This window comes from Sprattus sprattus (genome assembly GCF_963457725.1).
Source record: "Sprattus sprattus genome assembly, chromosome: 19".
NCBI lineage: Eukaryota > Metazoa > Chordata > Actinopteri > Clupeiformes > Clupeidae > Sprattus > Sprattus sprattus.
The window spans coordinates 17,575,302-17,587,386 of record NC_137917.1 but is presented as its reverse complement, the minus strand read 5'-3'; the positions used below and the strand labels follow the sequence as shown (position 1 = coordinate 17,587,386).

Sequence of the window (12,085 nt, the reverse complement as noted above, 5' to 3'; positions counted from 1 at the left end):
GCTCAACATGCACAGCCACAAAGGACAGGTGAGTGTTTGCAGATGTATTCCATTGTGATGCCTTCCCTGAAGTGCACGGCACCAGATGAAACAGTTTAAAGCTATACAACAAATACATCACTCAATACAATAACGGGTTTCCAATAATGGACATTACGAAATGTAAGAAACTCTACAGATTCATCCACCCATACTCTGATTTAGCAATACTGAAAATGACATTATTACAAAACAGAGGTGCTGAATGAGAGTAAAACGGGAACTCATTGTAAATAAAACAGGTTGTAAAGTAAATTATAATATTAATTTAATTAATGTTACAGTGATTATGAGTTTCCATTTCCTGTCATAATCCTGCTGCTATTCTTTAGACTCAGAGACAAATGTCAGCAAACCTACTAGACAGCATTTAAAGATGTAGAACAGAGCACTTGAGCACCCACTCCAATGGTACTCCTCACAGTTCAGCACCACAGAAAACTCCAAACACTATTTAAAAGCACACATCTGACAAGTTTCTTTTTTTCTTTTTAATGACCCTCTGCACAGCGGTTGACTAAGGTGTATTTACATGTGTACAAGGACCATCAGTGGTCAGGGTTGGCATTTCTTACAACAAATTAAAATGAAAAAAAAAAAAAAAACTACAAGAAAATGGGGGCAATTCTACTAACAAAAAGATAACATATTGAGTTCCCAATTTGTGCCAATTTTAGTTCTTCAGTTTGACATAAGAGGTTGTTTTCCAAACCATTTTATCAAGTAGAGCGCAGTAACACCATGTTTCTCACAATCCACACTCACTGATGGACTTGATGGTCTTTGCCACTGCAATCTTGGTACAAAACAGGCTTTGTGATTGAGTATGTGTGGTACACATGTGGAAATTCAACATGTCAGAAGAACAGAAGAGTGGAGTTGGTGTGCCAGTTCAAGAGCAGGGGAAAAGACTTCAACAGAGAGGCAAGCAGCAAGTACATTTAGCACTGCACACAAGACAGCCAGTTTCTTTCTCCATCTCACCACACACACACACACACACACGGAAAAGGATTACTGATTATACACACACACACACACACACACACACACAGTCACACACCATTTTGATGAACATTTTTGTACAGCATCACTGACGCAGTATTTCCAATACTGTCCAATAGACATTAGCACAGGAATTGGTAAGCTTACAGTCTCACACACACACACACACACACACACGCCCCTTGCTCTCTTTATCTGCGGGTCAGTTTCTGAGACGCAGTGCCTGTCTGCAGCCCCCGGCTCCCATGGCCAAACGTTCCAGCGGGTTCCGTGCGGTTCTGTTCCCTCAGTCGTCGGTGCCCTCCAGCACACTCTGGCTCAGGGCCTGATCCCAGTAGTGTTCGGTTCCGTGCTTCTTGAAGTGTTCCCGGCACATGTTCTCCGTGGGGCACTGCTTGAACTTCATCTCTCCAAAACTACGCTCTTTTGCGGTTCCCTGGAGACAAGGAAACAGAGTGATGAAAACACATATCTTCTTCCCTTCTGTACAGCATTTGAGTTCTCTTACAATGTGGGACAAAATAGAAATGCTACTTGGCGGTCTTTACTGAATAAATATTTTTTTTTTTGCAAAAGTATAGGGATTCCAACAAAAAAACACAAAATACATGGAAGATTTGTTTACTTCTGATAAATTTCAGTGTGTTTAAATGGCTTTTCCTCTTTTGGCCTACATGCAACAACATTATCGTTTCCCCTAGTGGAGGACACATCCATAATATATCATAGGATATTCCCAGTATGGTTATTAAGGTAGATTATTATGGAAGACCCACCTCCCAGACCAAGTCGCATTTATTTATCCTCTTCGCTCCGTCGTCATCCATTCCCGGTACTTCAGAACAGAATAAGAGCATTAATTTCAACCATCACTTAGGAAGGCCATGCCAAGCCATCAGGGATGGCATGCAAGTAACAAGCAATTCATGTTTTCCACTAAGGACAATTCGAGCGCACACTCTTTATCTAGTAACACATCAAAATATTACATCCAAGATGGCTTTAACCCTCACACAGAAGCAGGCCTGTGCAAGATGAAGCATCAGATCAAACCATGCAAGTCTGGGCTCACCTTCTCTCTTGTTGCCTTCGTCCCATTTGATCCTATGCAGCATCAGCCTCTTAAACTTCTTCTGGGACTTTGGACCTGGGGGAGGGGACAGAGGTATGGAGTTTTTAGACAGTAGTAACTTCTGTCTAACTACTTCTCAGCACTTATAATCATGACATTATTTATACAGTTTAAATTCAGTTTATTAGAGTTATGTTCACATTTCAAAATGTGCACGATGTGGTATGTGATCACATCCGAACATTGATTTTATTATATATTTATATTCAAGACACAGTAAGCAATAGAGTTTCTCCTCCAGCCGTTGACACTCATCTCTCCTTCACCCGTTGACATTCATCTCTCCCCCTTCACCTCAGTCTCTTCCCCTCAATCCCCCCACTCATCTGCTATCAGTACGAGGCAGACATTTCTATGGGCAGGACTACACTGGGTCGTAGGTGGATATTTCAAAAACTACACCATTTGTTTTGATTGGCAACTGGGAGTCGTAAACAAGGGGTAGGGTTTTAAAAAATAAGAAATGTGATTGGGCCACAGGTACACCTCTTGCCTCCATCCCCCATATCTCTCCATCCCTTCCAACCATCTCCTCTGGGCCTCACCTCCTTCCACCACCACTATGTTGATATCCCTGTGCAGGACCACGGTCCCAGTGAGGTACAGCTGGTTGGCGTTGGCCTCCACTTTAAACTTCTTGGCAGGGCTGGTCAGGTTTCTGATCCTGCAACACACCAATGAGGAGACAGACATCTTAGAAAACTTAGAAAAGGGGTGCAACGAATAACCAACGCGGTCGGCTGAAAGCAATAACCAAATGTGTTGCTAACGAATTTAATTGTTGATCATTTGCTGACGTGAGTGCGTGTTTTTCGTGCAGACCTGGAATACTCAGACATGTAAGCTACTGTGCTTTACGGGAGCGATAAACGATGGCAACACCTTCACACGGCAGCATTTCACTCACATTATGGGCGGTAACGTTTTCTATTTCTATGAATTGTTAATGACGAACATACAGTGCAGCAAATAATAACCTATTATTCACAACAATCCTGAATATTCCAAACTTCACAATGTTAAACCAGAGCCTCCCTGCTATTTAGAAATTCTCATCTTATATGTTGCATCTATGACATGGCAACTTTTATGGCTGGAGATAATGTTGCTGCCGAGTGTACAGAGTTTAGAGAACAGTAGAGAGTTTGATACTTTCTAAAACACAAGACCACTTGTCTGCACCCATGCTCAATGTGGGTTGCATTTAAATTAATTTGAATGAGTTACAGGTTTGTTGGATCTCGTAATGCTACCGTGGATGGCTACTGAGGAAACCAGGATTGTTGAAACCTTCTTGAATCACACTAGCCATGTTGCTTTTTCAATACATTTCTACATTTCTAAACACTGGCTGAGCACGAGCTGATCCCACTGATAACCTTTCCAGTGGTCAAGATGACCAAGCTTTTGATAACTTACACCAAGTGTGAATGCACTCTGTGTGTGTGTGTGTGTGTGTGTGTGTGTGTGTGTGTGTGTGTGTAGGTGGCTGACCTGTACACTGCGATGTGAACGCCTTGAGTGAGGTCCTCCTTGAGCTTCTTAACTTTCTTCTCTTTCCTCTGTTCTGTTGTGAGCTTACGCGCTGCGTTGGCATCCTCGTGGGCCCTGCGAACGCAAGAGATGGGAGAGGTCAAAACTGGGAGGAAGGGAGGGGGCGTGGATAGAGATACAAGAAATGGGAGATTTCAGAGCAGGGAGGGAGGGGGCGTGGATAGAGACAAGAAATGGGAGATTTCAAAACTGGGAGGAAGGGAGGGGGCGTGGATAGAGAGACAAGAAATGGGAGATTTCAAAGCAGGGAGGGAGGGGGTGTGGATAGAGACAAGAAATGGGAGATTTCAAAGCAGGAGGGGGGGGGGGGGGGGTGGATAGACAGACAAGAGATGGGCGAGGTCAAAGCAGGGCAGGAGGGTGGATAGTGAGACAAGAGATGGGCGAGGTCAAAGCAGGGGAGCGTGGATAGAGAGACAAGAGATGGGAGAGGTCAAAGCAGGGCGGGAGGGTGGATAGAGAGACAAGAGATGGGAGAGGTCAAAGCAGGGCGGGAGGGTGGATAGAGAGACAAGAGATGGGAGAGGTCAAAGCAGGGAGGAAGGGAGGGGTCGTGAATAGAGAGACGAGAGATGGGCGAGGTCAAAGCAGGGCGGGAGGGTGGATAGACAGGAGGACTGAGGGGAAGGAACAGGGGGTAGGGGTTAGCAAAGGGAGGAGGGAGAGCACTCACTTCTGCCTCTTGGCCATCTGCGCTCTGACGTGCGCCTCCACCTTGGTGGGGTCCTGCACCGCCTCCGTCCCCAACACGCGCATCAGGTTGGAGATCCGCACTGAGGACCACACAATAGCAGCATAAGTACCATTTACCTCTGCAGCACGGTTTTGCTGATGGGACACCACATCAGGTCAGGGGGAAACTCTTAAGCAAAAGTAAGTGTGTGTGTGTGTGTGTGTGTGTGTGTGTGTGTGTGTAAACCAAGAGGGAAATAATACTTTGGAATTTAAATGTCAGTGTATCAAATGGGTGTTGTGTGATGCGGGTTCAAGGTGACGTGTGTGAGTGTGTGTGTGTGTGTGTGTGTGTGTGTGTGTGTGTGAGAGTGTGTTTTACCTTTTGGCTCTGGAGGGGGCATGAGGCCCAGTCGGACCTTCTCCTGCACCTCTTTCTGGCCTTCTCTCCTGGTCTGCCTCCTCAGCTTCTTCTGCTCCCTCTTGGTCAGGTACACCCCCAGAGTCACAGGCTTTTCTCCGTCCACTGATTGGACAGAGAGAGAGAGAGAGAGAAGAGGTCAAGAGAGAAGAACAAGAACTAGGAAGAACCAGAGAGGAATGAAAAGTATGAAAAATATTAATTTCCTGATTCTGGAGCCAGAATTTATTGGCGTGAAATAAATACATAAATAATACATTTATTTTTCTTATTGGTAGCAAAACATTAATTTGTTAATTGCCACCAATATCAAAATATGAATGACAAAATAATGATAAGATGAAGAACAAAGTTGCTGGCTGTATGACAGGAGAGCTGGATAAGCTTACCAGGGGGGCTCATCTGTGCTGGATGCTCCACCAGGTTCGTCACGCCAAATAACTCAATCTCCTTAAAGACCTTGCAACCTCTGGGACACAAATGGAGACGGAGGGTGTGAGAGAGTGAGAAAGAGAAAAACAGACCCACTATAGAGGCTAGAGGGATTAAACATTTGAACTAGTTTCTCTGCCAAGCCAGTGGTAGATCTGAGAGAGAGGCTGGTCTCTTACAGGTCAATGTTGGAGGGCAGGATATACGAGTCCCACCACTCGATGTTGGGCACCTCGCCCTCGCGCATCTCCCGCTTGGGTGCAATCAGCGCCAACTTGGTGGATGCCTGGATACCCGTCTTCTTGGCAGCTTGAGCGATTTCCATTTGCAGCTTCTCTAACTGGGCCTGAAAGAGTGACATGACAAGAGCGAGAGCGATAGAAATCAGTAGATTTCACAGTGCCATTTCATCACATAATGATGACCCAAAATGTTAAATACATTAATAATTTGAGTTTCAATCCAGTAAGGACAAGAATAAGAACATGATCCATTTAACAATCTACAGTGATGGCAAAACCAAAAGTAAATCCAGCCAAAAACGTCTGATGCGCTTTGAGAGGACCAGCACTTGCATGACCTGTCTTCAAATTTTTGGACATAGTACCGTTATCCCACACCTTGCCCTGGACAGGCCACCCAGCACTGTATATTCCATCCCTTGGAGAGGCCGCTGGTCTGACTTACTTTGGTGCGGATGCGCTGGGCGATCTTCTCAAAGCGGCCCTGCTCGTGGAACTTGAAGCCCTTCTTGGGCCTCTGGGCAGGCGTGATGGTCACTCGTCCGTCGAAGTACGAGGTGGACTCCAGGTCTTCACCTGGTTTTTCCTTCAGCTGCTGTCGGAACTGCTCCCGCTTCACCGCCCGGATGTTGGCTGGAGGCGCAGAGGGAGAGAACATAAGAAGAACGCAAACATCGAAATGGAGAACAACGAGTTAAGAAAGATAGATAGATAGATAGATACTTTATTAATCCCGAGGGAAATTTAGGTCATCCAGTAGCTCAAACATTTGTGCACCTCACAGACATACATAAATTAACAAGAGCGCAAGGATGGAAAAAAGTAACTTAATTGAATTAGTATTGCCAAAAGTAAACCGTTGCGAGCATCAATCAACTGTTCATGAAACTGAAGTACACTAACAGCAAGGTTTAGGTCAGTGTGCTTGAATGTGTGTTTCTCACCCTTGAGTGTGGGCATCCGGTGGGTGAGCTCCACCTCTTTGCCACTGGCGTCTACGGTACGTCCCTGGTCATCCAAGATCAGAGGAGTGGGCTTGGACACTTCACGGGCTTCCACCTTACTACTTTCAGTCAAAAAGGTTCAAACACGCACACCAGACAACAGCTCCATGTCAGTATGGTAGTGGCAAGCATTTTCAAACAAGTCAACAATCAGAGAAAATGTATGTGTCAGAGTGAGTGTGTGTGTGTGTGTGTGTGGGTGTGTAAGTGTGAGTGCGAGTGTGCGAGTGTGTGCGAGCGTGTGCTTGAGGAATGATATATGCACGAGTGTGTGTGTTTGAGAAGGCATGTATGAATGAGAGTGTATGTGTGTCTGTGCTAAAGTAACGATGTATGCATGAGAATGTGGGTGTGCTTGAGAAACAATGTATACATGAGTGTGTGTTTGTGTATGTGTATGTGTGTGTGTGTGTGTGTGTGTGTGTGTGTGTGTGTGTGCGCGCATTACTGTACGGATGCCAGCGACGCAAAACGGTTGCTTCACTTTAAATGGGCGTGACGTTGCGTGTGGATTTAGAATAACAGACTGGACTAGCGAGCTAGATAGCAAGCTAGCCAGCTAGTAGGCTAGCTACTCGATTGTCGTTATATCAAAACTGTCATTCTGTTAAAGTAAGCACAGAATTAAATATCTAACATACAGGGAACAACAACAACCCCTTACAAGGCCATCAAATATTTTCTTCTTAGCAAATGAAACGAACGAACCACGCCATTGTCCTGCAATTTTCAAACCATCAGAGACAACACCAAAAAATCTGATTGGCTGCAGTTGGCGATATTCAACCCTTATTTGCATAGGATTAAACTTTCCCCAGCTTTTTCTGCTCGCTTCGCCCAATTTGCTCGACACAATAGCCTGCACTACTGCAATTTGCCTCAATCTCTCCAACAGAATTTAATGGGATATAGATTTTCGCTTCCGTCGCATCGCTGGCATGTAACCGGTGTTAGAATGTGTGTGTGTGCTTGAGAACCGATGTATGCATGAGAGTGTGTGTAACGATGTATGCATGAGAGTGTGTGTAACGATGTATGCATGAGAGTGTGAGTGTGCTTGAGAAACGATGCATGCATATGTGTGTGTGTGTGTCCTTGAGAAAAGAAGCAGGCATGCATGAGAGTCTGTGTGTGTGTGTGTGTGTGTAACAATTCATGCATGAGTGTATGTGTGTATGAAACAATGCATGCATGACAGTGTGTGTGTGTGTGTGTGTGTGTGTGTGTGCGCGTGTCAGCATTGTGTACTTACGGTGGGGCAATGCCCATGGCGTGCAGGTTGGCGAGAGCCACCATGTTCTGTTGGCCGATGTTTCCCAGTGCGCCCAGGATGCCAGGTTTGGACACCAGCTGGGACTGGATGCGGGCCTGCAGCTCAGCTGCCTTGCGTGCCTTCTCGATGGCGTCGTTCATGATGCTCGCTGCCTGGGAGGGGGGGATGGAATGGCCCATGCCCATGGAGTTCTGAGACGGGGTCGGGAGGGGCAGTCTCAGCTCATACTGCTCCGGGGGGTTGGGCAGGGGCAGCCGGGGCTGAAAAGACGAGAGAGAGAGAGAGAGAGAGAGAGAGAGAGAGAGAAGTAGAAAAGAGATGCTCAGACCCATACTGCTGTCTAAACATTCAACTGTTTGAACTGACAAACATGACAGCTCATCAGAAAAGTTCATAAGAAACAACCAGTTGGCATTTGCTTTGGCTTATATTAGTTTCACAAATGAGAAATATCTACATTTAACATTGCTGATCAAGGAAATAATAAGGCATTGTGAATGTTCACACACTGCGTCTGAATAAGCCTCGAAACATGGCCCCACCAGAGGGTCTTGACAGGGTTCTATCCTGTAAACCTCATAGCACCGGTGTTTGTGGTGTTTGCAGACAGACTACCTGGGAAACAGGACCTGGAGCCACAAAGCTGAGCTGCTTCTTCCTCTCCTCAATCTGCCTGGTGGCCGCCTCCATCATCTGCTTAATCTGAAACACAGACAGAGAGGGTCAAACACATACACACACACACACACACTGGGATAGCGCTGATGCACACAGGCACGCACACACAGACCTGGTACATAGAGGAAGCACTACTAAATAATGTGTCACGGCTAAAGACAGCTGGTGCAAAGAAATCGCAATAAGGAGTTCAAGAGACTTCCATCCACAGGCATTTATATACGGTTAACAACCATCTTTAAATCAGTCATATGGGTTTGTCTACATTTACAAAACGTTGGCAAAATGTTCCTAGTAGTAGTGTAAGTCAGTGCTCCGCATATGAAATGAGGCTTATGACATAAGGGTTGAGTAAACAGTGTGTTACCTGCATCTTGGTGAGCATGCCCGGGCTCTCTGCGGGCGGCCCCGGGATCACCTCTGGCTCCTCCACCTCCTCGAAGCGGGGCACTCGCTTCTTTTTGGAGGCCTGATCGCCAGCGTCGGAGGCCTCCTTCATGGCCTCCATCTCATCCCCAAACACATCCTAGCGGAGATGCAGCACATTGACACATTAAAGGCTTGTCCCCAAACACGTACTGGCAAGAGAAGCACCACACTCTCAGCAGCTGGGGGAGCCCTTAGGTGCACTACAGCAATCTGCCTACATCACTCAAGCCAGCTGGTCAAGTGCCCTCAGTCCAACACAGAGTTGGAGAGAATAGAGTGCAAATTTGTATTCCCAGTTGCGCTGTGCTCCATGCCAATTACTGAGGAGGAAGTACATTTTCTTATGAGTGCACTGGCGGCTCACTGGCGTTTGACATTCAATCGTTCCATTCCCATTACATGACTTGCAAGTATGAGATGCGGGCGTGAACCAACAAGTGTCCATTCCAACAACCACTATAGGGTCTTAAACATCTCACACAGTGCACCCACTCCATGTCCTGGCCACCCTAGACTCTGAATCATTCACCTGATTGAATCAGCTTTTATCAGCTACATTGGGGTGTCAATCAGTGCCACTGATTTGTTTAGTTGGGTATGCAAAGCACAGAGAGTTAGAAACATGCAGAGGTTGGATGGGGGACACAGGAGCTGAGATTAGGATAAGCATCTGAAACTCACTAAACAGCTGAAAAGCTTGCTCAGATGGCCATTTATTATTAGATCAGCTGACATCTGCATCAATTCCCATATGGCATTCAAATATGTCCCGTCACACCTATGTCACAGGTACCTCCAACTCACCTTGAGGTCTCTCTTGCGGTTCCGTTCTCCCCCGCCCTTGTTGCCCCGAGAGTTTTTGCTCTCCTCTAGGGCTTCAAAGAGGCGTTCGACAAAGCTCCCTGCAGACTCATCTAGGAAGGGTCTCAGCTGGTCTGCAGAAAGCCAGAGGCAACCAAAGGGGCATTACTAACATAAATACACATCATAATAATAAAACTTTATTTATATAGCACCTTTAATGCAAAAATAATGCAGCACATGAGCAGAGGTAATTGAGCTCATGTAAATGATTCTCCATCCACCTTATCAAAACATACAACACATCTACGTGCAGCTCTCAGACACAAACTGAAATCCCACTCTTAACACCCACCTGTAGTCTTCCGTTTGTCTAGGCCCTTGCCAACGCAGTGGAGTGCCGCTGTGACCACAGTGGGCTCGGAGAAGCCCAGAACCTTCTTCACCGTACGCTCCACCCAAGGCCGGAGTTCCTCCACCTCCCGCTTTGGCAATGACATGCTCACACAACCCAGCCTGGAAGAGATTAGTGTCAAAGTGTGGAAAAAATGAGGAAAACGAAGATGTTTACGTATGTCTATAATGACAATAACAAGTAACGATAGTGTACAACTACTGCGATTGGGGAACGCACCAAGACAGCTATCGCTAAATGTATAAACAAGGGCAATCACTTTGAACGATCTACAGGTATTCTTGACAAAACAAGCACCCCTTCGTTGAGTGTTAAAATTTGGCCAGCCCACGAACATAAAACAGGTGTTCATGACACAAGCAAACACAATACTATTGCCAAGGTGTGCGCCCGGGCTCCTCTAAGAAAACTCGTTACATACTAATTGCGATGGATGAAATACTTTCCTGATGCATTATACCAGCAATCATTGTTTAGCATTTGTTAACAAAATCATCACAATAGAACATCCTAAATGGTGTTAATTCGTCTGTCCAGTGGACAACCAGACCTCCTTCAGCTAACGTTAGCTATTGTTACCATAAAAGTTTAAACTAAATATACTGTTAACATCAGTTCAATCTCAAAACATTGCATGGTATCTCTTTGGCAGCTCACTGCCTTGTCTCGTGTTAATACGAGCAACAGCTAGCTAACTAACCCATCTAACGATAGCAACGGTGTGCTTTCGTTGTCTATGGTTCGTACAGCTAATGTTAGCTACCTTCCCAAACAGGCTATCTGGCAAACAAGCGTTAAATAAAGTAGCCTACTAGCTAAACAAGTTATCGTTAGAGTGACGATGGTCTTACCAACAAAAACTCTTCAGCGCTTAAAGGCAAATAAGGGTTCTTGTTATATCCTCTGAAAATATCTGTAGATTGCCGTATTCTTGAATCTGAATTAGCTTATTACGGCAAATCTGCAATCTGCAATCTGCAACTTTCCAGTCGCGCGGCGTAAAAAGAACGTTTGGAAATATGAAGCGGAAACGGAAATCGACTCTGATACGCAAGATTATATGTGCCCTGCCTATATTGTACTGCCACCTAGAGCATGGGCAACTTAAGTTAATGTACAACATTATTTGAGGCTATATAATATTCTATAACCTATTGGGTCTATATTTACAATACATATATATATCAGAAGCGCACCTCGTGGCTTTACTCTGCGCAGTCGAGTGTTTTTCCTCTACCACTGTCTCAGTAAATGGAAGATACCAGAGGTAGCCTATTTCAAAATTATGCACGCAGAACAACGGCTACTTTCAGAGATTTGGCAGTGCGTTATAGTAGGCTATTTGTATTATAGAGTTCGGCCGCTAGTCGGAAGTAGAGTTGCATGGCTTATTACGCCGTCCCGATCTGATAGACTAGTCTATTTAGAATGCTTAATGCGGTGTTGTTCCTGTGGTTTTTCTCTACCACATTAAGCGCCAATACAAATCCCAGACTTATACTGGGTGCACTGGGACGATGGATTAAAGGGGAACAAAAAACAGTGCTTATTTGTTTCATCCCTGCGAACCACTGTCTCCCCGCCCCCTCTTTCGTGATGTGGGTCACTCGAGTAGTAGTAGTGCGCGCCGCAGCAGCCTGCCTGCCCGGGGGCAGAGCTACCCAGTCTGCCCAATTTTACGCGCAGTCCACACCCAAACCCCACCTCCCATACCCTCCCATCCACACTGCAGTACAGTTTCATAACATCACCCACTCCACGTTTCCCAGTGCTGCACTACTGTAGGAAACCACACTCTCTTACAGTAGAATACAAGTGCACAATATCTCTCTCACTCTATCTCTGCCCCTCTCACTCTCACTCAGTCTTTCAAATGTTAACACTCACACACATACAAGTGCACAATATCTCTCTCACTCTATTTCTGCACCTCTCTCTCTCACTCACTATTTCAAATGCTAACACACACACACTATGTGTGTGAGTGA

The 12,085-nt window shown here is 45.6% G+C and overlaps 1 protein-coding gene across 1 annotated transcript; it reads right to left on the bottom strand.

The window, feature by feature from the left end:
- Nucleotides 1-515: 515 nt before the first annotated feature.
- On the bottom strand, nucleotides 516-11,086 carry prpf3 (PRP3 pre-mRNA processing factor 3 homolog (yeast)). Its single transcript, XM_080858185.1, has 17 exons — nucleotides 10,949-11,086; nucleotides 10,038-10,198; nucleotides 9,686-9,816; nucleotides 8,820-8,978; nucleotides 8,390-8,476; nucleotides 7,754-8,034; nucleotides 6,442-6,563; nucleotides 5,943-6,130; nucleotides 5,435-5,601; nucleotides 5,213-5,292; nucleotides 4,785-4,928; nucleotides 4,404-4,503; nucleotides 3,671-3,784; nucleotides 2,722-2,840; nucleotides 2,117-2,191; nucleotides 1,821-1,879; nucleotides 516-1,480 (listed from the first exon to the last, which is right to left on the bottom strand). The coding sequence occupies exons 2-17, from the start codon at nucleotides 10,180-10,182 to the stop codon at nucleotides 1,331-1,333; spliced, it is 2,121 nt and encodes a 706-aa protein (XP_080714311.1). The 5' UTR covers nucleotides 10,183-10,198; nucleotides 10,949-11,086; the 3' UTR covers nucleotides 516-1,330.
- Nucleotides 11,087-12,085: the final 999 nt, after the last annotated feature.